This window comes from Stegodyphus dumicola, chromosome 9, assembly GCF_044657685.1.
Source record: "Stegodyphus dumicola isolate Sdum_Otavi_A_Nest chromosome 9, ASM4465768v1".
Classification (NCBI taxonomy): Eukaryota; Metazoa; Arthropoda; class Arachnida; order Araneae; family Eresidae; genus Stegodyphus; species Stegodyphus dumicola.
The window spans coordinates 191488201-191516153 of record NC_140776.1 but is presented as its reverse complement, the minus strand read 5'-3'; the positions used below and the strand labels follow the sequence as shown (position 1 = coordinate 191516153).

Here is a 27953-nt window from a genome sequence, read left to right as displayed (position 1 = left end):
TTGTGGAAAAATAATTACTTCTTAAGGATCTGCATATATTTGCAGAACCTTACTACATATTAACATACTGTAGAAATGCACTTATTTTTGATAAAATGAGATGCTGCAGGGATTCTATAGAAAAAATTTATCATTTAGCATTTTAGACTTAAATGCACAGATTTGTAGAAATCCCTATTAATGATGCTTCAGGTTTATAAACAACATTTACAGTTACAACTCTACTTTTGTGGTCACCCAGAGAGATATTTATATAAAAAATGGAATAGTACTGAAGATTAATGCAGTTTTAGAATTAAAAATTCCAATTCACATTGGTGTGTTTAATATATTTTGTCAAACAATTTTGGACATTAAGAGTGTGTTGTGAAATAAGTAAAAAAATGTCATTATCATTAAATGCAAGGAGTCTAAAATGCTACCAGATTAGAATCACCATTTACTTCCAATTCTGCTGCAAAAAATAACTTACTTGAGGCATTGGGACAGGAGACTCTGCCCTCTTCCGCTTCTTCCTATTGCCCTATAAAAGTAACAAATATATTTAGAAACAACTAACAGAATAGTTACTGCACATATTACAAACATTTCTAACATTTGCAATCACATATCAAAACCTAGAGATATTTAATCATTCTTTTTTAAATATATATAAAGATACACAAAACTTACTTCAGGCAGGCAAGGAGGTGAAGGAGGTGGTGCAAAAGTTGAGGATGCCACACACTATTAAAGTAAAAAATATATACAACATAATTCAATCATTTTTAAAGCAAAAAATGTACAATTTACAAACATATAAGAGTAAAGAAATTGAGATCACTGAGCCGGGTAACAGAGTGGATATATATATAAATATATTTATATACGTTTGGTGCGGCCGATTGCAACCATAATAAGAGGTGCACATCTACATGTTATAGCAGTCCTATATACAAAATTTCAATGTTCTGAGGCTACTCGTTTTTGAGTTATGCAAAATACATACGTTCGTACAGACGCCATGAAAAATTCTCTTCAGAATTAACTTTAAAGCAGTTTTATAATTTTTTGGAAGGAAAAGAGTATTTTATTCTGTCTTTACGTACAGATATCACGCAAAAACATCGTTCCATTGCATTCGATAGCGGTCAGAATGGATATTTTCGTTGAAATTTGCTGCCTGAAACTTTTCACGATTACAATACTTCCTTTTTACTTCATACAAGGAAGTAATAAATGTGCATGTCCAGAGCATTTTGCTCAGAGATTACTAAAATCTGTGTAACCTAGAGATATTTAATCATTCTTTTTTAAATATATATAAAGATACACAAAACTTACTTCAGGCAGGCAAGGAGGTGAAGGAGGGGATGCAGAAGTTGGGGATGCCACACACTGTAAAAGTAACAAATATATTTAGAAACTTTCAATAGTTAGTGCACATATTACAACTATTTCTCACATTTACAAACTATAAAAAATATGAAGTGTACACCACATGACTTCCTTGTACGGAATATTAAATTATATGCATTTTTTCTTACATTTCATTTAAACTTATTAGATTGAATTAAACCTACTTCTCCGACAGCGCATGAACCACAATAGAATAAATGCATTCTTTAAAATTCACTTTGTTTACCATAGCAACACTCTGGCGCTAGATTTACTTAACAGTATTATATTTCGTTCATAGTATAACTCAGAATGCACAAAATTTATATCATTTAAAGAATTATCTAATCGTTGCCACATGTTCTATTCAAATACTAGAAGCTAGAACTATGTATAAAAGAAATTAAGCAAACAAAACAAAAAAGAAACAGTTTTTCACGGACGATTGAGTATTTCTCATTCAATTAATTCAGTTCTCACTTCGCGAGAAGGCAAAAATACATAAAAACTCAAAATATCTATATTAAAAATTACGAAGTAAATCTTAAACACTTATTTCCTTGAAAAAAATTATAGAAAGGATTAAGCATGATTTAATTCGCAATAATAAATTAAGGCGTTATCTTTGTTGTTGCGAAGCTAAGTTTCTCTAGATTGGCAACAAATCCACTATCCTGCTGTTTCAAATGTAAACAAGCAATAGCACTTAAACAATTTTAAAATTGTTGATAATTCTAAAAATATTGCATGCAGATTTACTCAAAGCATAAAAACCTTAACCGGAAGATAAGAACAACATAATTCAATCATTTTTAAAGCAAATAATGTACAATTTACAAACATATAAGAGTAAAGAAACTGAGATCACTGAGCCGGGTAACAGAGTGGATATATATATAAATATATTTATATACATTTGTTGTGGCCGATTGCAACCAAAATACGAGATGCACATCTACATGTTATAGCAGTCCTATATACAAAATTTCAACGTTCTGAGGCTACTCGTTTTTGAGTTATGCGAGATACGTACGTACGTACAGAAGCAACGAAAAATTCTCTTCAGAATTCATTTTAAAGCAGTTTTATAATTTTTTTGGAGGAAAAGAGTGTTTTATTCTGTCCTTACATACAAATATCATGGAAATACATTGTTAAATTGCATTTGAAAGAGGTCAAAATGGGATATTTTCGTTGAAATATGTTGCCTGAAAATTTTCGTGATTACAATACTTCCTTTTTACTTCGTACAGGGAAGTAAAAACCTTGAGATAACTGTATGACAGCCACGGGCAACTGGGTGCCTGCGAATCATTTAACATGTGCCACCTCTTTGCGATCACAATAAAAATGTTTTAGTTTTCAATAAAATTCTACATGAAAGTTTTCTTATTTTTAATGAAATAGAAATTGCACAGATACCGGCACAAAGCGAAATGTGACCGATCTCTTTTTCTATGTGCATATATCCAAATCCTTCTAAACTTTTCAAGTTGCAATGTCTAAAATCCTAAAGAAATATTACCTTTGCCAATTCTGTAACAGCAAAAAGGCAGAAATATTTTGAAAAAAAAAATCAGAGGGAAAAAGTATAAAATCAATTTTATAGAGAAAACTGGACTACATGGGTTCTAAAGCGGAAAGCATTTATTGTCTTAATTTTTCAGATTCAAAATATTGCATAATAAGTTGCTATAATCAAAAGTATTGTCACTTTATATGATAGCAAAAAATACAAATGTTTCATTTTAATGTTATTTTTTAAATACAATTTCAATATATTAGCATTATTTCAATGAAATTCATCAATGATATATTTTTAAAAAATATCGTCGAAAATTACCAAATTTCCGAATTAAAAGTTTTCTACAGAAAATAATCTTAAAATCGACAAAATGTTCATAAGTCGCCAAACTTGGAACCGTTCAATTAAGAATTCACATTCCCAAAACATAAAAAGTTGTTTAGAGCTCTTCATTAGAAAAAATGAAATAATTTCGAAAAGCATGCGTTTCACTTCTTGCTTAGAAACTTGAGTATCCCACCATTTATATTAAAAATAGGAACAAATTATAATCCATGAACCTATTCACCCATTCAAAAGATAACTATATATCTCAGTGAAAGGCCAAAATATTTATTCAAAGTACTATTTCACATTCAAAATGGCAGTCCTGAAAACCGACAAATTTCAGATGATTAAAATTAAAGACCTCTTGCCAAATTTGGTTGAAATTAAGAACTTTTAAGGACTCTTAAGGACCGTACAAACCCTGGAGAAACATTCATGTACACATATGCAAAATAATATATTTCCCTCCTAACTTTATTAAGAACGTTTTTATGAAATATTGTACGAAATACAGATTATATGATATATGAAATAGTTACTAGGCAAAAATAAATGACAACAGAAATTAGAATTGCTATTGCAACAGTGAAATGACAGCAAGAAAACAATACTTAAAGCAACAGCAGCAACCATTTAACAGACTACCAAACATTTCCAAATACACTGGTTATCATAAATAAGGAAAAATTTAAAAAATCACGATTACTGAAAAAGTTACATGTAGAATTTAATGAAACTTACTCACAATATACAACACATAGTAAGGTATCAAATAACATAAAAAGAAATTATCAGACAAATATGGTAGTATAAAAATTAGTACACGTATAAAATGAACAAATCGAAGATGTCAGTTTGCTATGCCTTCAATATGGAATATGATCGCCTCTAGAAGCAATACAGCGATGTGTGATGCTTTCAATTACGCAGTCTATCAGTTCCATAGGAAGCGAGAGCCATTGCTCTTGCAAAGCAGTTGCAAGTGCGACAAGGGTCTGAGGGGGCAGATTGAGAGCAGCTGGACGTCTCCCTAAAGCATCTCAAATGTGCTCGATAGGATTCAAGCCCGGGGATTGAGCTGGCCACTCCATGCGCATAATTGTTTCCTGTTGAAGATAATCATCTATGATGTGAGCCCTGTGTGGTCTTGCATTGTCGTCCTGCAACAGGAAAGCTTCACCTATTGCCCCAGAATATGGGCGCACATAAACATCAAGGATGTCATCTCTATAATTCTGAGCATTCACGGTTCCCCTTGTAAAGATATGGAAGTCTGTGCGTCCACCCAAAGAGATGCCACCCCAAACATAGACACTGCCCCTTCCGTATGCATCTCTTTCACGGATGTTTGACAGATAACGGGTTCTAGGTTCTCTCTCCATATCAAATAACGCCTACTGTCCCTTTCTAGACTAAACCTTGACTCATCCGTAAAGACAACCGCCCTCCATTGATCAAGATTCCAGTGGACATGTTTTAGTGACCACTGAAAATGGTCCCTCCTATGGCAAGACGTGAGCGGCACGCAAATGGTTGTTCGCCTCGCATACAGACCACCTTCATGAAGCCTTCTACACACAGTTGACGTTGACACCAACCTTCCGGTGTCTGGCACATAATGTCAAATATCGGTCATCGGCGCTCATCGTAGCAGTTGGCCGTCCTTGGCTGAACCTCCTAGATGCCGAATCTGTGGTTTGAAATTGCCTCTACAAGTCTACGAACCACAGAAGGACTCACATTTAACCATCTGGCCACTTCTGTTTGACTTTCTCCTGCCTCTAGTCTCCCAATGGCTCTCCATTGCAGTTCTGCAGGCAGACGATGGCTGGAGGTCATTGTTACGAATTGGCTATCTCAGATTTCTGATGTCACTATCACAGTGAAATATGTGGGCTTGCTCTCAAACATGGACTTTTATGCTCCTTGCAGATGACGTATTCCGAAAGCAGCGCCACTAATTTGCATATCGCAGTTTTACTCAGCTACTCTTAGTTGGCAACATATTCAAATTTTACACGGTTTGGCTTATTTTTGCAAATTTTACACGGTTTGGCTTATTTTTGTGGGAGTTATCGCTATTTTTCTGATATTTCCTTAATTTATGATAACCAGTTTATAAGCCAACCTGCAGACAGGCCAAGATTTTTTGTAAAAACACAATCAAAACTGAAGACACATATGTGCAAATTGCATCATAAATCAAGTTACATGACAAATCAAGCAAAATTCCTTCCCTGGCCTTTACCTGCACAACTGTTTGTCTGTTTACCACAGATATACATACTTCTTACAAAAATATTTTGACCCAAATATTCATCTTTTGGCCTTTTTAAATATAAAACATTATAAATTACAAAATATAGCATTCTATACATTTCTTTGCCATTTCTATTTAAGGAAAATCCTCATAAAAAATTCTGATGTGGACACCAGATGACTTTCAGTGGTAAATTTTGTATACTGTAATAGCATATTACAGTATACAAATTTTTTGCTACATTTCATTTTAACTTAATTCCTTCAATTTGAGATATATTTCTCATTCAATTCAATTCTCACTTCGCGGCAATACAAAATTACATAAAAACTCGAAATATCTCCATTAAAAATTGAAAAATATGAAACAAATTAAATTACATAAAATTAAATTTAATTAAATTTGTCTTAAAATTAATGATGTCCTCGTCCCAGGGACCTGACTTACTGGTCACTAAGACCTCATCACTGCCCAGATGACTCGCTGTAACAAAGTTTTTAAATACAAAATAAAATCTTTTAAGTTATCTGAAATGGAACTATCATGTTACCAGATTTAAACAATTATTTAATTCTAGTTCTGTTAACAATATATATGAAGATGTACAAAACGTACTTCGGAAGGGAATGATGGCAGTGGTGTAGCGATGGGGGGACAAGGGGGTGTATGATGCTCCGGGCGCTCCTCACACAGGGATGCCAAATGGTCCCCAAACAAAAACCTCATCACATCACTTTGTTCGGGGGGATGCCAAAAAGGTATTTCGCTTGATTCTCCACCGAATGATGGACCAGGATATGAGGAGGTGGATGGTGTGGAGTAAATACTGCTATTCTTTTTCTTGCCCTACAAAAGTAACAAATGTATTTAGAAACAACTATTAGAGTAGTTAGTGCACATATTACAAATATTTCTCACATTTACAATCACATATAAAAAGCTTGAGATTACAGCATGTCATTTATGTTTATGCTGCTATGTTAAGATTCTATTCGAAAGTAAATGAAATTAAAAAATTTTATTAAATTTAATTTCTCTTAAAGTTTAGAAAAGCATTTTGATGGCATAATGGTAATTGCCCACAAATCATAAAATCGCACATTTGTATTGCCATTTCAAAAACTGAGTTTCTTTTACTAAAAGAATGGTATGCAAAACACACCTCTGAATCACAAAACTAAATAAAACAAATGAATTCAAAATTTTAAATAAATATTGGTAAACTATTAGAATCTATAAAAGCAACATTTTGAAATCACCCACCACATAGAATTCTGCAGTTTTTAATTGCAGTTAAAAACATAATTGCATGATCTTCGAGATATGTATGTTGAAGGTATGATGGAAATTGTTAAGATTTAGTTTCGTATAGCCAACATTATTTTTCAAAATATGTTGTGAAATACAATATACGTAAACTTTTACAATGGAAATATAAACAGAATAAATATTGTGGAAAAATAATTACTTCTTAAGGATCTGCATACATTTTCAGAACCTTACTACATATTAACATACTGTAGAAATGCACTTATTTTGGATAAATTGAGATGCTGTATGGATTCTAAAGAAAAAAATTTAGTATCTAGCAGTTTAGACTCAAAACACACAAATTTGTAGAAATCTCCATTAATGATGCTTCAGGTTTCTAAACAACATGTACAGTTAAACTCTACTTTTGTGGTCACACAGAGAGATATTTATACAAAAAATGGAATAGTATTGAAGATTAATGCAGTTTTAGTGTCAAAAATTCAAATTCACATTGGTGTGTTTAATATATTTTGTCAAACAATTTTGGGCATTAAGAGTGTGTTGTGAAATATGTAAAAAAAATATCGTTCTCATTAAATAAAAGGTGTCTAAAATGCTACCAGATTAGAACCACTATTTACTTCCAATTCTGCTGCAAAAAATAACTTACTTGAGGCATTGGGACAGGAGACTCTGTCCTCTTCCGCTTCTTCCTATTGCCCTATAAAAGTAACAAATATATTTAGAAACAACTAACAGAATAAATAGTGCACATATTAAAAACTTTTATTACATTTACAATCACATATCTAAACCTAGAGATTGCTGCATGCAAGTTTTATGAGTGTATTGACCTGGCGTAAAACTAACATAAAGTATGAAAAAATTATGAGTTGCTGGAAGTGAATTTTTCGAGTTCAAAAGTTTCGTGTGCATTTACATTGAGCCATGTATGTCAGATTTTGTTATGCTACCCTATATTATGCAGAACTTAAGACCCCAAAATAATGAATTTAATAGAATCGACTAATGATTTATTACTTTTGAAATTTATCTGCTAAAATTTCAGATTCCACACGAAAATGATACTCTATGTGTCATTTACATCAATGTTGTTATATTAAGATTCTATTCAAAAGTAAATTAAATTTATTTCAAAATTTTTATTAAATATATTTTCTCTCAATTTCTGAACAAAGTATTTTGATACTTTTTTAATTCAATTTTGTGCTTAATGTTTCTTGTCTTGAGTTATTGCAGCTGTAGAGGATGAGAAAGTCAGTTCCACTATGTCCATAAAAGGAATGATTCCTTGCAAAAACCATAAAAAAAAGTTACTGTACTTTACATTATTTCAACATTAAACTAATAAAATAATACTTCCAATAAACGAGACTTAACTTCAGATGGGAAATTAAAACTAAGCACATATGTCTACTAAAAGCTCGTACGCTAAGCTGACTACTGATAAAAATCTCTACTGATAAGTTATATCAATTCTTAAGAACTTTAGTTAAATTATGAATTAAAAACATTCAAAATCTTAATTGACAGATACTTAATCGTACTTCTTATAATATATATGAAGATGAACAAAACTTACCTTAGGTGGGCAAGGTGGTGTAATTGGAGGTGGAGAAGGTGGTTGGAAAAGGGATGCCTCTCGCTGTAAAAGTAACAAACATATTGAGAAACTTTCAATAGTTAGTGCACATATTACAAACATTTCTTACAATTACACTCAGATGGCGAAAATATTGAGCAAACAGTTCGCCAATTTTTATATGATATTCACAAAACGAATATAAATTACGAAAACATTCTATGTTGCTGGATGTGAATTTTTGAGTTTTTTAAACAGCTTTGTGTGCATTTGTCCTGAGCAATGTCCATTGGATTTTGAAAGGAGAATGAGAAATGGAGTCTGATGAATGACACATTGCTTTTGATACTATTTTGTCGTTCTGTGTTTACTGACGTCACAAAATATCTGCATTAAGAATTTAAATAGCATTACACATCTGGAATTCTGCATGCATTCTGCATTCGAAAAACATTGTGCTAAATAATATGCGGAATCAAATTAAGAGATATCAGACATGCATCTATGAGCTCAGTGCAGCAATAATAAATGTCAATAAGGTATTACAATAAAAGACCTACAAAGATCTTTTTATTAACACTAAGTAATCTGGAAAGATACCCTTCAGGTCTTTCCTGAAGACTTCCTTTCTGTCTTTTCAGAAAGGCAGTTCCACCAACGACTCATTGTGTCAGTCAGTGTTAATAATTAAAGTATCAGATGTGGCATAGACTCCATTAGAATTTACTTATTTACACATCTTCAGGGAAAAGTTCTCAGGCAACTACGTAATGTTCCCTTACCACTGCACTATTGTGCTACATTATGAAGAACTTAGGCACACAAAAGACCTCAGAATTATGAATTAAATAGAATTGAATTGATACATTTATTGCTTCTGAAATTTATCCCCTTAAACGCTTAGATTCCATTTAAAAAATTAAAAAAAAAAAACCCCTATATGTTATTTATATGTGTGTTCCTATACTGAGATCCTATTAAAAAAAACGAAATATCTTTCAAAATTTTTATTATTAAATTCCTTTTCTTTTAATTTTCAAAAAAAATTTTGATGTCAGGATGGTGACTGTCCACGGATCATAAAAACCACACATGTGTACTCTCATTTCTCAAAAACGATTTTCTTTTTCTGAAAGAATTGAATGAAAAAATACATCTAAATCACAAAACTAAATAAAACAAATGAATTCATAATTTTAAATAAATATCGGTAAACTATTAAAATCTATAAAAGCAACATTTTGAAAACTCCCACCCGTAGAACTCTCCAGTTTTAAATTCATTTTTTTTTTTTTTCCATAAATGTTAGTTAAACTATCAGATATTTCAAGAGGAAGGTTTTGAAATCTCTTACACTGAACATACAATAAAGAAAATCTAACTGCAATCCAAACATCACTGCAAAATCTTAAAAATAACTGCATGATGGACATTCTGAAGATCTATTTTTCTGCAGTCAACATTATTTCGCAAAATGTGTTAAGTATCTTATGTGAAATATAGCTAAATATATAGATATTTTTACAATCTAAGAAACACGTATGCACATGTGCAAAGTAAATGCGGAAAAATACTTTAAAGTAGGGATGCAAAAACTTTTTTAGCAGAAGTTGCCACTAAAAGAAACAACTTGGTTGTTTCTGTTAGTGGCCAAAAGCGTATGCAAAACATTTTTTGAAGGGAGGGTCGGTTCAATGCAATAAGTCGTTTAATTTGCAATTCAGACATGTAATCAGATTAAAATTGATTTGGAGACCATTATGTGTGTATGTAAGCTAAGAGGGATGGGTTTTCCCTTGCATGTACTACTGGTCCCAAAACACACAGTTCAGCTTTTGCGTATGAGAATTTAATACTTGTATACAAATATTTTAATAAAAATGTGTACAAGTTAGCCATAGTTAAATACATTAGTGTGATGGTTGAGACTGAATTTTATGAACAATTTTTGATATATTTGATTAAAGTTAGTTGTTGATATTCATAACACAGATTGCAAGTGTTGATCTGTCACTCTATTTCTTAATTTTGACTTTTTTTAGATTCATAAGAGAAAATGTTTGTTCACAAATATATGTGCTACCAAACATGGTAGCAAATCTGCTTGCATTATTTTTTAAGTGCAAAAATTCGGCAGGTGGAGTTCTATAAAAGTCCAGAATATCTAAATCATGGAATCTGGATTTGCAAAAGTCAGAAGTTTGTAAATCGATAAGTTCTCATTGAACATCTTCTGGACCTTCTTCAACTACAAAATTGATAAGTTCTCAACAAAAAGTGGAATTGCTGCAAAAAATGGATAAAGGCATAGTCTTCGTTTCTCTAACCATTCCGAAATCTGTTTATCAATTTCACGCTGCTCTGGGCGGGGGGGAAGGGGGGACGCCGCAGTGCGCAATGAATTGAAAGTTGATCTGTCAGCAGTATCCTTATCTTCAGGGCAGATGTTTTTGTTTTATTTGGCTTATAATTCCTTACTAAATGTAGTATTTCATCTCGATGTACTCCATCTTTGATATGATTTAAATCCAATTCCTCGTCATTATAATTCGCTTCCGATAGTGAAGAAAGTGACACAGAGGTTATTGAAAACAAAAAAATTTCGAATTGACAAATTAGTCAGTATTCTCGACACAGCAATTATAAAACTTGAACAGCGAACTTTGTAACTGAACAAGAAATTATGTCCGTTTACAGAATTAAAGAGAAAGTATTATCACATAAAACGAAGCAACTTAAACAACTTACATTGAAAGAAATGTTTAATAAAGTAAACAAATAAATATTAAGCTTTTTTTTTTGTAAATTTTGATACCCTTTAGATCATAATTGTTCTTTATTTCATAAATTACAGTTTCATATTTTTAATTTTATAATTTCTGCATGCCATCTTACCAGATTTAAACTGATGATCTATAATCCGGAAAAATCGATAATCCGGAATGGCCGAAGTCCCGACGAGTCCGGATTAACGGCTTTTGACTGTATTATTTCATCAATCAAATCAGCAAGCCTTTTCAAAGCTTCTCTACGGCTCAACCATCGTACTTCAGAGTAATATATGAGATCACTATGTGATGCATCTGTGTATTCTAGGATTTCCTTAAATTGACTGTGGTTTAAAAAGCATGTGAGGGAATAAAAGTGATTATATCGCTCACTACTTTCATTAGCCGGTCAAATCCTAGTTCTTTCGCACATAGCTGTTCTTGGTTTATGATACAATGATACCCAAGCAAATGTTTTCCTCTATCATCCTCTCACAGTAGAGTCCCCTAAGTTTATTCCCTAAGATTTCAGATTCCAAACAAAAATGGTACCCTATGTGTCATTTATGTGCATATTGTTATATTGAGCTTTTATTCAAAAGTAAACAAAATTTATTTCAAAATTTTTATTATTTTTTCTCAAATTTTAAAAAAGCATTTTCACATCATAATGGTAACTAGCCACCAATCATAAAACCACACATCTGTATTGTCATTTCCCAAAACTGAGCTTCTTTTTTTAAAAGAATGGCATGGAAAATATGTTTCTAAATGACAAAAGAAAATAAAACAAGAATAAAATTCAATATTTTACCTATATTTATTTAAACTCATAATTTTAATAAATATTGGTAAAATATTAAAGTTCACAATAACACAAGAAATGAAATTATGAAATATAGAGTATTCGATGTATGAAATATTTACTAGACGAAAATACATGACAACAGAAAATAGAATTGTTATTATTGCAACACTGGAAAAAGTGTAAGAAAACAATACTTAAAGGAATAGCAGCAATCATTTAACAGAGTACCAAAATTTCCAAATATAAGCCAACTTGCACATAAGATTTTGTTGTAAAAATTCAATCAAAACTGAACACACATATGTGCAAAATCCATGTGATAAATCTAGCAAAATTTCTTCCCTGGCCTTTGCTTGCACAACTGTTGGTCTGTTTATCACAGATATATATACTTCCACTTAAAAAGTGTTTTAAATAACCCAAATATTCCTGTTGTGTCATTTTTAAATGTAAAAGATTATATATTTAAAAATGTAAATTTTTTTTGCATATTTCTATTTAGGAAAATTATGCATTCCTTATAAAAAAGAAATAAGAGGAAATTTCTAGGCTATTATTTTATATTATTTTACTGCTACATTTTGCTAAACTATGCAACACTATAAAGAACTCATCCACACACACCTCAAAATTACCTTCTATTAAAAAGAAATGATTCCTTGCAATAACCATAAAGAACGTTATATTATTTAAACATTAACATAACAAAATAATGCTTCCAATAAACGAGACTTATCTTCAGCTTGGAAATTATGACTAAGCACTGATGTCTACTAAAAGCTCTTACACTAAGCTGACTACTGATAAAAAAGCTAAGTCAAATCTTGAGGAAAACATTAGTTAAATTATGAATTAAAAACATCAATCAGATTCTGATTTGATGGATATTTAATTGTTCTCCTTATAATATATATATCTGATGATGAAGAAAACTTACTTCGGACCATAGACCAGGAGGTAGAAGATTCAGAGGCCATGCTATAACCTGCAAAAGTAACAAATATATTTAGAAATTTTCAACAGTTATTGCACATATTAAAAATGTTTTTTACATTTACAATCGGATGTCAAAAACCTTGAGAAAGCAGTATGCCAATTTTTATGAGATACTGACATTAAGTAAAAACTAATATAAATTATGAAAAGTTCTGCATTGCTGGATGTGAATTTTTGAGCTTTTTTAAACAGCTTTGTGTGCATTTCTCCTGAGCTATGTCCATCGGACTTTGAAAGGAGAATGAAAACAGGAGTCTGATGAATGGGATGTACTTTTGATACAGTTTTTTTGTTCTAGATTTCCTGACCTCACAATAGCTTCATTAAGCATTCAAACAGCATTACACATTTGGAATTCTGCGTGCAGAATCAAATTGTGCAGAATCAAATTAAAAGGCATCAGATATGTATCTATGAGATCAGTTCAGCAATAACTAATGTCAAAAAAGATATTACAACAGAATACCTACAAACATCTTTCTATTAACACTAAATAATAAAAAAATACCCTTCATATCTTTCGTGAAGTCTTTTGAGAAAGGCAGTTCCACATACGACTCATTGTGTCAGTTATTACAAACTAATAATTAAAGTATTTAGGTGTAGAATAGACTCCATTGGGATTGACTTATTTACACATCTTTAGGGCTAAGTTCTTAGACTACTAATTTATGTCCCCTTACCTCTATTTTATGTTCCCTTACCACTGCATTATATTATACTATGCTACATTATGAAGAACTTATCCACACAAAAGACCTCAGAATTGTTAATTAAATGGAACTGACTATGACACATTTGATTCTGAAATATATCCCCTAAAAGTTCAGATTCCAGGCAAAAAAAAATGATATGTTGTTGATATGCATGAGTCTATACTGAGATCCTATGCAAAAATTAATGAAATATTTTTTAAAATTTTTAAATATTACATTTCTTTTCTTTTAATTTTTAAAAAGCATTTTGATGTTCATAAGATCATAAGGTGGATCATTGAAGGATCCACATACAGTAGACTCCCAATTATCCGCGGGCAGATTATCCGTGCCTGTCGCACAAAGTTTCTTTTTTTTTTACAAGCCTAAAGCAAAGAAAATAAAAATGTTCACAAAACTGAGTGAAATGTTTAATTTGCTAACATCGTGATTATTTATAGCAGAAATATCCCAGGCCTTCTCGGAACCTTCCCCTCTGGTGAGTAAGTGATTTCTTACTCACCCTTGCAGTTGCCCGCTCCATCATCCTCTCTCGTCTTAATCTTACTGACACGTCCACTTCTTGCCACTCACCATTCTTAGTTTAAGCCCGATAGTGTTTGCGAACTGGTCGGAGTTAATTTCTTATCTTTTACTGTGTTCAATGATTGTGCTTTTTGGTTTTTTGCTTTTCGTTACCGATTTAAAATGTCAGGAAATCGAAAGAAGGTTGTGTTGACAATTGCGCAAAAACTAGAATTAATTTCCAAAGTAGCAAACAGCGCTACAAAGCAGCAGATGGAACTGGATTACAGAATATCGGAAACAACAGTGTGTGACATTTTAAGGCAAAAAGACAAACTGGTGAACTTTGCATCAATGTCGAACAGTGCTTCCGCAATGAAAATGCAAAAAACTACCTTTGACTAGCTAGACACGGCATTGACAGAGTGGTTAGCTCAAGTTCGAAAAGAGGGTACTCCTGCAAAAGGTCCTATCATTGTGGCGAAGGCAGAAACTTTTTTTGAGTTGCTAGGCCTGAAAGGAAATTTTGATGCGTTTTCTGGCTGGTTGACTCGTTTTAAGCAGTGACATGGAATTCGAGGGGAGAAACTTAGTGGTGACCAACAAGCAGCCGATGATTTCCACCATGAATTTGAAGAATTTGTTTTAAAAGAAGAGCAATCTTTTGAACAAACTTACAATGCTGACGAATCGGAACTTTAATGGAAATGTCTTCCCACTCGCACTTTAGCATTTGAAAGTGAAAGTAAAGTGGCGGGTCATAAAAGCAGCAAAAAAAGGATCACTATCATGTCTTGCAGTAACACTACCGGTGGACATAAACTTAGACTTAATTGTCATTGGAAAGTTTTAAAAAAAAAAAAAAAAAAAAACAGATCTTTCAAAGGCCTAAGGATAAAAAATTTGCCCGTTGATTACTTTAACCAAAAATAAGGATGGATGAACCGAAACATTTTTCAAGAATGGTTCGAAAAAATCTTTGTTCTTCAAGTGCGTAAACATCTTAAATCATAAAACCTGCCTGAAAAAGCTGTGCTATTAATCGACAACGCATCTTCTCACCCAGCAACAAGCGTGCTAAAGTCTTCTGATGGACAAATTTTTGCAAATTTTCTCCCCCAAAACATTATTGCGCTAATCCAAACTATGGACCAAGGAGTCATTGCAACAATGAAGAGAACATACGGAACCAAGCTGCTAATGAGCAAAATTGAAGAAGGTTATAATCTGAAAGAGTTTTGGAAACACTATACAATCTTGGACAGCATCTACGATATTGCATCTGCATGGGACTGTGAAACTGTCAACTCCCATAAAATCAAAGAGAAAACTCATGCCTAATGTTGAAGCCAACAACAACGTAACCCCTTTGAGTTGTGAAGAAGAGAATGAAGATGTAGACACGCCCACGTCAACTCTTGCCGATATGGTGAAAACAGTTCCAGGTGGTGAGAACGTCGATGCTTAAAACATTAACGAGTGGTTGGAGTGTGACGTCAACAAACCTGGCTTCGAAGGCTTGACAGATGACGAAATTGTGCAGAAAGCAAGGGGAGAGACTGAGAGTGAAGGACAGCAAAGTGAAGGCAAAGAAGAGCCCAATGTGCAGAAGTGGAAGACTCACGAAGGGGCTTTGCAACAAGTCGATGGAATGCTGAGCTATTTTAAAGAACCAGACGATGCAAAATTGGTTGAGAAACTTATGCTATGAAAAATGCAATCTCGGATCAAGAGAAAATGCTTCCAAAGCAAGAAACGAACACAAATAACTGTTACAGTTATGCTTTTGTAATTACATAATACATTACAGTATTAAAACAGTACATATGTATTAATTTTTCTGCGTATCCTTGACACCTCTCGTAAGTATACAAAGCACTTTTCTGTTTTCATTAACAAATTGCATTTTAGGTTAATTTTGAGTGATATACTAAAATATTAAGCGTTAGTTAAACATTTACTGCTGTTTATTTTACATTTTATTGCACATAAAACGATTTTTCAAAGTTGGAATGACTGTTTTCTCTTTTGCTATTCGCATTTTTAGCTTTTTTCGGATTATCCGCGATTTTTATTATCCGCGGCGGCCGCGCCACCCGATTCCGCGGATAATCGGGAGTGTACTGTATATTGTACAGCATTATTATCATACCACTGAAAATCACTATTTTGGATAAAATAAGACATTCTATGGATTCTATAAAACAAAGGTACCATGTAGTATTTTAGCCTCAAACTATCTGCAGCTAGGTAGAAATCCCCATTAAGGATGCTTCAGGTTTATAAACAACATTTACAGTTACGACACTAATTTTATGTTCACCAAGAGACAGACTTTTACAAAAATGAAATAGCGTTGAAGATTAATGTACTTTGCCAGTACTAAAAATTCCAATTGATACACACATGGTGATATATAACTGTGCGTACAACCAGCATCTGACCACAAGTGCATGAGAATTGACATTAAAGCAAAATATATGCTGCTAAAGCCTTAAAATCATGAGAAATGTAAGCTAAATTTTCTTTAAAATTTGAAAAGAGAAACTACTTAGGTAGGATTATGGTATTCAAGAACTACTAATATTCCTGTTTTATAAAAATAGAAACTTTTTTTAGTCTAAGTCTCCATACTAAAATGAATAATAAATCTACCAAGGATTTCCTAAATACAATACTTGTAAAAAGTACCAAGTCTTTCCTTGCTAAAAATACAGCTGCAGCAATTAAAATATACTTTTAATGTTTAAAATAAGTCAAAACTCATGAATTTTTTAGATATATATGCTTTAGAAAAATATTAATTGAAAAATTACCTCATCCTCCTCTTCTGGCTCTCTTTCCTGATGATAAGGTCCCTTTCCTTTAAATAAAAAAAAAATCAATCTTTCCTGTATGTATGACGCGTGTTTAACAAAAATGCATATTCAACAAAAAATTAACATTAACATGGAAACTAACAAAGAAATAGAGTCTTGGGAAAGGCACTTCATTTAAAAAATTAATTAATTAATTAAAACCAAAATTATAAACAATTCAAAACAGAAATTTATTTTAAATTGTCAATACTTTATCTATATCATCAGCTTTTCTGTATGATTAACAAAATATGATCAACAAAAACACATATTCAAATGCATTAAAGATGCCAGATAGAAAACTATACACTAAATATTGAGTTAAAAAAGAAGAAAATGACACTATATTAAACATTAAATTACCGCATATGCCAAAAAAAAATACTATTAATTACCTGCATCCAGCAGGGCATCTGCTTCCCTCATCAGGAAATAATCAAAGTCTTTTTTAAATGCAAATACCTTTTCCAACACCTGAAAAGGATAAAATTCCAATTAGAATGCTGTATAAATTACTCTGACATTCAACAAAAAACTTCAGTAACTTTGAAAGCATTTTATTGCATTTCATATAATCTCTACCACAGATGCACAGTATTACTCAATGCAAATAGAGCTTATGGGTAACAAAAACTGGAAACTTATACAGTACAGATGCTAGCCAAAAGAAAAAAGAACGTTTCAAAATATATTTTATTTCAAAGCAGTTTACTAAAGTGTTGTTTACTGAAATGCTTTGAAATAAAATTCATTACTCTGGATAATGAAAAAAGCAGGCACAGAAAGCTGTTTAAAATGCAAATACAATGTTAACAATGAACACACATTTTTAATGTGATATGAAAGTCTCCTAAAAGGAGTGTTTCTTTTAAACCTATATACATGCACCATTTATTGTATACACAGCAGATTTTCCATCCAATTCAGATCAGAGTCCCGAGTCAAAAGGATTTCGCATTAAAACATCGTATGATGAGCCACAGTAAGATGGAAAGCCAAACATCAACAGATATTAGCATCCAACATTCGAGTGAGCTAAGAAGCAACCACCTAATTTGGTACCAAGAGATTTTGGTCAATGGCTTTCACGAGTTACCACTTCAAAGAATGACCTTATTTGCTAATAATGGTCCCCATTGAAAAGGTGACACAATTTCACGCAACTGCAAAAAAAGCCTCCAGTGTCCATTCTTTGTGTAAGCTTTTTGTCACAAAGAATTTACGAATGTATTTTCAGAGTTCTGATCTGGACAAAATGTGACCTCAATAAAATTTAATGCGACACAATCTCCAAAAAACTCATTTTGCTGAAAATAAGGGGTTTGTTTCACCATATATGGATGTACTGACTTCTACATCATTCAGAATCTGTCTCCTGATGGCTCAAATGCACAGAGAAGAAATTCTTGGTAATGCTTTGTACTGCTGTCACTGGCGATTCCATCCTTTTTATACATCAAAATGGCCTAGTTAATGAACTTGAACACATGAGGAGAAACAGAGCATATGGAATGGTGTTCAGATTTGAATCCAGTAGAACATGATCGGGATACATTGTTAATAGACTTTTAACTTTAGCTACTGTACATTCAATAGGGAAACCTGGGGGAAATCTAGCATAACCTTATCTATCATGTAATCAATTTAGTTCCCCACAGACTCAAAATATCTACAATGAAGGAATTTTGTCAGACTTTATTAAAAGTCTGACAAAATTCCTTAACTCTTTGAAATCCAGACCCTTTGCTAACCTGTATCCTCAAAATACCGGACCGCCGATATAGTTTTCCAGTTTAACAGCAATTTCCTTCCCTCCCTGTTCATTAATGCAGAAAATAAATGTGAAGATTTCCAATGACATCCTTTGTACTTTCTAACAAAGATTCAATTAGCCTTTGACCCCGTTCTTTATAAAACTATTCTGAAGGTCAGACCAACAAGCCTTTCCGCCTTTGTTATGATCACGACTGAGATTTTGTTTATTTCCGTTATTTTTATAGAAAGGAATAAATTGATTAAAAATAAATATAATTCTTAAATTTTTAAACTGCTCTTTTATTGCTGTTTAAAGCTTAAAAGCACACTGTACCACAAAAGAATCAACAACGAAATGTCACGACCAACTAAAAGATAAGAAACCTCTTAGGACAAGCTGTCTGCAGTAAACTAATAAAATGCAATTGGGGAAACTGCACCTGCTACTGCATACCTTAGGAGGAGGGAAGAAAACAAGATAACAATCTCGGCCATTTTTGGGCGGTTCTCGTTGTTTCAATGTAAGGCCGTGTGAGGCGGATTGGATGTGAAGGAGTTAATGCATATCTCTTTTTTCTCTGAAAGAGTGTAAAAATGAATTTTTTATAATAGTTGTGTTTCCTATAAGTTTATCCTTTCTTAAATTTTTATTAAGTTCTCACATTCATAAATATATTTAATAGTGTACCACATATTTATCAGCAGCTATCTGTTTATTTAAATTGCCTATCCCTTATCAATTGAGCAGAGTACTTACTCAATATATAAAGCACTTACTTTACATTGACGCCAGTTTTATTAAATAAACACTGAACAAGAAAGACAAGAATTGAAAGGTTCAGATTTTAACAACTACTCAAAAGGGATCATTTAAAATTTAATACAGTTTATCAGTTGAGACTGTCGCCAGTGTTCAGCTGGAATAACAAAACATTTCATAGGAAAATAGATGAATACTCATTTAGACTAACATGAGAAATATTATGTATTTTCTGTAGATTTATAAAATGAAAAAATAAGTTATATAATTCTATAAAAATATTTAACATTTTAATCTGATTCATTTAAATGAAAATTCATTAATTAAATGTACTTTTATTTAAATCATTTACATTAAAAAGCTTTTAGTGTGGCAGTCAAGTGTTGAATCTTAAATACAATAAAACGACTCATTTTGATAATCTTTTAAAACGAAGTATATTAACAAAAAGAAATGTTTTCCAATGCAGTTGTCTCAAACTGATAGCCTGCCATCTGCACATATCCCCTTGAAGGAGTTTCACATGGCTCAGGAATATATTCCCAGCAATTTAATAAACATTATTATGACAAGACTTTGAAGAGAAAGTTCAAGGTTTCAATGATTCATAGTCCACTTTTACATTATTTTGCTTACCCTTCAAAACAAATATGAGAATCACTCAAAAATATTCATAAACGGAAGTAAATTTTTTCAAAGATTTCAAGCTACAGATCTGACTAAATTTTATTCATACTTAACCAAAAATTAAAAATATCCTCAATTGTGAATTACAGTCAAAAGTCGTTAATTCGGACACCCATAATCCATAATGATCTATAATCCGGACCTCAAAGCTAAAAACTTTCTGCGCATGCGCTGCGTTCACACATGCACATAGGCGTTTACACGTGCGCGTAAGACCTTTTACAACTGTGCATATGCGTGTGTGCAAACACAGAATACGTTTTCGCGTGCGCGTTTTATGTATAACGGACGGTATAAGCTAAAATTATCTAATTATCTATTTCAGTTAATGTTGATGATTGCGTTGTTCCTTAATTTTCGAACTGGATCCGGCTTATAATTTTTTGCAGACTGTAAGAGCAATACTATAAAAGTAAACTTGAACTTTCAATTATGTGAAATAGAATTTCCGATTCTGGAGCTCCCAAAGGATCGTACAAAATGAAAGTATGTTTCGATGTCCATCAAACAAAAAGTGGAATGGCTGCAAAAAATGGATAAAGACATGAAGAATGTGACAGAGAGGTTGGTGAAAACGAAAAAATTTCGATTGACAAGTTAGTCAGTATTCTCGGCACAGCAATTACGGGACTTGAACAGCGGAACTTTGTAACTGAACAAGAAATTATGTCTGTTTATAGTATTAAAGAGAAAGTATTATCACATAAAACGAAGCAATTTAAAACAACATACATTGAAAGAAATGTTTAATAAAGTAAACAAATAAATATTAAGCTTTTTTTTTTTGTAAATTTTGATACCCTTTAGATCATAATTGTTTTTTATTTCATAAATTATGGTTTAATATTTTTTATTTTAGAATTTCTGCATGTGATCTTACGAGATTTAAACTGATGATCTATAATCCAGAAAAATCGATAATCCGGAATCGCCGAAGTCCCAACGAGTCCGGATTAACGACTTTTGACTGTATTAGTTCTTGCAGCTCAAATCAGTAGCCAAAAATAAAGAAATTCACTAATTGATGTATAGATATATGTATTTTTCTGTAAATGCTAAAGCAAAGCTGAATAAATAAATAAATAAATAAAAAAGAGGAATAAGTTGTCATTATTTGTACTCAAGTTTTGGAAACTTGGAAATATTTTGTAAGCTGTCTATTTTTACCATAAGTTAGTCATTAATTCAACATAATTAGAATTATTTGGAATAAGCCGGTTTCATGCATCAGGCCCACATTCAATTCATATTTGAAACCACTGCTCTCAGATGATAATGTCCACAGGAAATTAAATGGATAATGTCTTTAATATGTTTATCATAATTATATACACACCTTCATCATATCCTCCTTTTCTCTTGGAAGCCCTGAAAAAAAATTAAGCTATTATCTAAAAGTTAAAGACAGATATGTACTGATTTCGAGTACAAAATAGACTTATTTTCTTACTGAAAAATATCTGTATACAAATATAGCGGCCATGGTTTTAAATATCAATGGCAAAAGCAACATAATTGGTGACACATAATATTCGAAATTGCAGAAACAACACTTAAAAATTTACAAGTTACTCGTTTACACCCAAGTTAAACACTGTTTTAAAATGCTAAGGGTAGTTGTTTAAACGAATGACATCTGCTGCTTTAGAGATACCGTTTTCAGTATGATTTGTTAATTTATATGAAAGAGAAAACAAAAATAATAATTTTTCAGGGACTATCTGAAGAATAAATTATTAATATTGCTGTGACTTATAAACTAATTACAAACATTTTAAATTTAGGGGTGGGGAGGATGGATGGATGGATGTATGGATATTCTGGCACAGAACCTTAAAGGTTATCTACATACTTCACTGCCTGGACCTAATATCAGAGAAACAAAATTTTTCTATCAGTGTTTCTGTTCTATTATATTAAGAAATCTGTTCTATTATATTGTTTCTGTTCTATTAATTAGTATATTAAGAGGTTGTGCAGAAAATAAATGTTTGTGACAGTCATCAAGCCTACAGACCTGGAGGGGGTGATCATACTGCGACATAATATTGAAATAAAAGAAAGAGACGGTTGAAATAAGGACACAATTGCACACGCCATAGTTGAAGCGCCAGTTCATAATAGTCAACGTATAGGCTCTGCACAGGAGATGTTCTGAAACTTCCCAAACTAATCTTCAGAGCCTAATGATGTACGGGATCAAGTTTCACTAATACAGAAGGCCATGCACATCCATACACAATTGAGCCATAGTCTAATTTGGCGTGTACAAGTGATCTGTAAATACAAAGAGCTACGTTCTGCTCCCCAGGAGGTGTTCACCAGTACTTTTAGTAGATTTACTATTTTGAAGTACTTCTTCCTTAAATATAACACATGAGGAAGAAATGTAAACTTACGATCAAACACCACTCTTAAAATTTTTACTTCAGAGACAACTGGGATCAACGAACCCTAAAGGTAAAACTCAGGCTCAGGATGAAGATTTTGTTTTTTACAAATGTGCCCGCACACAGCCTTATCTTTTGAAAATATAAAGCCCTCACCCTCTGACCACTTATGAATCCTATCCAGAGCAATCTGCAGCTGTCTATCCACGTATCTCATATCAGCACCTTAACAACTTATCTGCAAGTCATCAACATATAGGGAACCTGATATGGAAGAAGAAAGTTCCTTTAGAACAGAGTTTAAACCAAGAACACAGCCTTGAGGTACACACCCTCTTCTTCACAAAACACATCTGATACCACTGAGCCAAATCTTACTTGAAAAAACATAGCTTTCAAGAAATTCCTTATAAGAACTGGCAGGTTGCCATGCAAGCCACTGTTGTAGAGATTACGTAATTTGCCATATCTCCATGCCTTGCAATATGCTTTTTGAACATAAATAAATACTGACACTAAATGGTTTCTTTTGACAAAGGCTTTATGGATTGAAGTTTCCAAAAGGATCATATTATCCATAGTTGTTTTACCTTCACGGAAACCACTATGATACGGTGAGATTACTCTGTATTTTTCTAAATAATGGCCTAAGCGGCGGTTTACCATTCTTTGAAATAATTTGCAAATGCAACTAGTTAAGAGTGATTGGTCGGTAGTTGGAAGGATTTTTCCGAGTTATTCCCTGGTTTAGCTATGGGGATGAGAACAGCTCTCTGTCCTGCACTGGGAAAGGCAGAGTCCACACTCGATTGGAAAGGGTGAGTAGGGCAACCAATGACTTATAGGATAGATGATTCAGCATATAACTGTATCATACTATCTGGACCCGGCCTTGATCTGTGTGTCTGCATCAGTTCCCTACTTAACTCAAACACGGAAAATTCCCTATTGTACAGCTCACAGATCGGAGAGTTGAAATGAATGAGAGCATTTCACAGCATCGCTTAACAGAAAGAAATGTAGGCGGCTAGTTGCTGCCACTAGAAATGGCAGCAAAATTCTCACCAATTGCATTTGCAATTTCTTCCATTGTGCTGATCACTCGGCCATCTTTCTCCAGAAAGGAAAGTGAGTGATCTTTGTTCAGTCCGCATTAATTTTCTAACTCTTTCCCATACTCGTTTACTAGCTGTAGAAGATGTTATTCCAGGCACATAGGACACCCACGAATCCCTCTGGCTTGCCTCACTCTTAATTGCTCTGGGTGACTTTTGCTCGAGCTTTTTGAAGGTAATAAGGATTGGCAAAGTGGGGTGTTTATGAAAAACTCGCCAAGCTTTTCTCTGTTGTTTCAGTGTAGGACATTCCCGGTTCCAGTATGGTTTAGTGTACTTAGGAAGTTTTGTTGATGATTTTGGAACAGAGCCCATAGCTTGAATAATGACTCGTGACCGTTTTCACAGCTTCAGTATATTCACATGCTGAATATCAATACTGAACTTCGTCAGTTCACTACTGATATTCAGCATGTGGATGGTGAAGAAAATTGACCAGTTGATCCTCTTTCTCACATTGAAATGGTTACTGATGTCATTCCTGTTATCCTCTCTCCCAGTTACGTGTTACTTCCTCCAAGTTTTTTCGCTGCCTCGTAATCCTCAGCGACCCAGCCTTCACCATCCAGCTTCTCTGAGATCTTCTCACCATTTTCACCACACCTATGCGACACCTATGCTGACATCTCTATGCTTTTTCCCAAAGCTTCTCAGGGATTAAAGCTATTTCTTTCTGCTCTTCTACTGATATTCTGCTGTTCTATGATTCACTTGCTATATTTTCATTTCAAGTCATGCCCCTCGCAGTCTTGCTCAGGTTACTGGGAAGTACCGCTTTAATATGGCAGAACTCCAGTATAGCCACAGTATCTAAGTATCCTGTTAACTATTAGTCTATTTTGCTAGCATTGGTATGTTCCAGCATTGATTTAATTTTCATTCAAAGCTAAACTTCCTGCTATGATTGCCAGGAAGCCATAGAGTTTTAAATTATGTCATGCTTTTTGGTCAAAGCTTTTTCAATCAAAACGTTTGCTTAAATCTTCTTCACACTCAGTTTTTATTCTATAAATGATACATTAACTTGCTTGTCTCTAGCACAAATAATTCCTCAGATGAAGAATATAATGCAAAATTCTAAAGAATTCATAGCTGACAGGGTTCAATGCATCTAAAGCAGCATGATTTTACTAAAGCTTTTACTACCATTACAAGATTAACAAAAGCCAATCAGATAATAATACACTAACCAGAGTTAAAAAAAGAAGAAAATAACAATAAATATATATAAAAGATTCAATTCCAGCATAAGCTGAAAAAAAAATCTCTTAATTACCTTCTCTTAATACTCTTCCGAGAAGTGACTGGCACGTGTTGCAGAGTTTGAGTATCTGAAAAGGAGAAAATCAGAATTAAACTGCTGCATAGTTTTTTTTCATTTAAATAAAAACTTCAGTAAATTTGGAAGCATTGCATATATTTCATACACATTATTATACTATATATATGCAATATATTGCATATATTGCACTTCATATAATCTCTTATACACATATTCTTTACTTTAAAATAGTTTACACCAGTTTGCTTTTAAAAAAAACTTCACTTGTCTTTGTGTTTGCTTACTAGAAGAAATCCAAAAACAAGTTTTGCTTACAACTGGGCTTCTGCACAGCATCACACAATGCAAGTAGAACCTACTGGCCAAAAAAGTGGAAAATTATATACTGGAGATGCTGGTCAACAGAAGAGAAGTTTTCAAAACATATTTTATTTCAAACCAGTTTACTAAAGCATTGTTTACTAAACTGCCTTGAAATAAAATTCATTGCTCTGGGTAATGAAAAGGCAGACATAGAAAGCTGTTTCAAATGCAAATTAACAATGAAGACACTTTTTTAATGTGATTTGAAAGTCTCCTAAAATGAGTATTTCTTTTAAACCTGTATACATGTACCATTTATTGTAGTGACAGCAGATTTTTCCATCGACTTCAGATCAGAGCCCCAGGTCAAGAGGATTTTGCATTAAAGCATCGTATGATGAGCCACAGCAAGATCGAAAGCCAGACATTAATAGATATTAGCATCCAACATTCGAGTGAGCTAAGAAGCAACCACCTAATTTGGTACCAAGAGATTTTGGTGAATATTTTTTACTGCAAGTTAACACTTCAAAGAATGATCTCATTTGCTAATAATGGTCCCACTGAAGAGTTGACAAAATGTCATGCAACTGCAAAAAAAGGCTTCCAATGGCTATTACAAGAAACTTACACAAAGAATATACAAAGGTGTGGGCTAGTCCTATGCATTTCTATCTTCAGAGCAGTTTAAAGCTTGAAGAAACTGCACTTAACTTTGATCGGACAAATGCACATCCAAGTTTTCATCCCCAACGAATCCAAATCTGGCTCAGAGACGTCTAATTGATGACTTCTGATCTGGAGAGAATGTGACACTCAATAAAATACAGTGTAATACAATCCAATAAGGACCTCCTTTTGCTGAAAACAGCCTGCCTGTTTCAGTGCATATGGATGTACTGACCTGTGCATCATTCAGAATGGATCCACTGATGGTTAAAATTCACAGAGACTAAATTCTTAAAATCTTAGTAATGGCATGTTACAACTGACACTGGTGAATTCCCTCTTTTCATGCATCAAAATGATCAGGTTCATGAATGTGATATATGAGGAGGAAATAACAGAGGATATGGAATTGTGCTCAGATTTGAATCGAATTGAGCATGATCGGGAATACATTGTTGTCTTCAACTTCCAGTCAGGAAACCTGGTAAGAATCCCCCAAAAACTTCATCCATCATGTAATCAATCAGTTTTTCACAGATGGGAAGCCTAGTATCTCACAGATTCAAGATGGCTACACTCTGAAGTCTGATAATATTCATTAATGCATATTTTTTTTCTCAAAGATCTTTTTGCTATAGCAGTTTCCTAAATATTACTGTGGCATATGTCATAAAGGTGCAGACAATCGATCACTGTACTCTTATATGGGTAAAAAGTGAATTTTTACCCATATAAGAGGCAATGAGGCAAAACGGCAAATGAGTTATTACGAGTTCAAGAAATGTAATGCAGGACTGTGTGTAGATCCCTGTTTTAAAATTTTTCATACGAAAAGATAATTTTAAGTAATATATTTAGTTTTCAGATGTATAATGTTAAAAGTCATAAAATGGTGAGTAATTAAAATAAAATGTGTAAAATATGGATTTAAACAAGAAATAAGGTAATTAAAGTATATATATAAAAATATCTATAAAGCATAAGCCGTTTAAATACTCTATAGAGCATTATTAAACAATGTGTTGATACTTCAGAAATTTCATGGATTTAGGCTTAGTAGCAAAAAAAGCCCCCGACCCTGGAGAGACGCTCGCGGAAGACACTGCCGGCCTCCGCGATAAGCGCGCGTTTTCGCTACCAGGCTCGAAGGGGTTAAATACAATAAACGTTTCATTTTGATAATCTTTTAAAACGAAGTATATTAACAAACAAAAAAGTTTTTTCCAAGGCAATTGTTACAAACTGGCGGCCTGCCGGCTGCACATGTTCCCTTGAAGCAGTTTCACATGGCTCAAGAATATTTCTCAGTGATTTAATAAGCATTATTATGACACGACTTTGGAGAGAAAGTTCAAAATTTTAATGATTCACAGTCCAATTTTACATTATTTTCCTTATCATTAAAAATAAACATGAGAGTTGCCCAAATAATTTCAGAAACAGAATTAATTCATTTAATATAATTCATATAAAGATATATATTTAATTTGTATAAATTTTTTCAAACATTTCAAGCTACAGATATGACTAAATTTTATTCATACTTATCAAAAAAATAAAATATCCTCAGTTGTGAATTTTTCCAATAAGAAAAAATACTTTATTTGAGTGTACATTTATAAGTGAACTTTTTTTCTGCACAGTTCAAATTTATACGAAAAGAACTAGATTGACTGATGGTTATCAGGCAGTGCAGCTCAAATCTGTAACCAGAAATACTTTGAAATAAATTGAAAACTGTTTATTTTTAGCTTAAGTATGTAAGTTAGTCATTGATTCAACATGCTAGAATTATTTGCAACAAGTTGCTTTCAAATGTTGCATTTGGCCAAATTCAATTTATGTTTGAGACCACTCCTCTTCAATAACATTTACAGAAATTTTTACAGAAGAATTTACAGAAATTTACAGAAAATTAAATGGATACTGTCTTAGAAGAAAAGTTTCATTATATTTATACAAACCTTCTGAAAGGCACGCCTTCTGTATTCTCCAT

The 27953-nt window shown here is 32.8% G+C and overlaps 1 protein-coding gene across 1 annotated transcript; it reads right to left on the bottom strand.

Moving 5' to 3' along the window:
- Positions 1 to 81: 81 nt before the first annotated feature.
- Positions 82 to 27945, bottom strand: LOC146995604 (uncharacterized). The gene is made up of 13 exons (XM_085823154.1): positions 27922 to 27945; positions 24980 to 25034; positions 21535 to 21566; positions 17392 to 17470; positions 16955 to 17001; positions 12860 to 12907; positions 8347 to 8409; positions 7414 to 7464; positions 6105 to 6335; positions 1324 to 1377; positions 673 to 726; positions 473 to 523; positions 82 to 114 (listed from the first exon to the last, which is right to left on the bottom strand). The coding sequence occupies exons 3-13, from the start codon at positions 21541 to 21543 to the stop codon at positions 82 to 84; spliced, it is 720 nt and encodes a 239-aa protein (XP_085679280.1). The 5' UTR covers positions 21544 to 21566; positions 24980 to 25034; positions 27922 to 27945.
- Between the last annotated feature and the right edge of the window lie 8 nt (positions 27946 to 27953).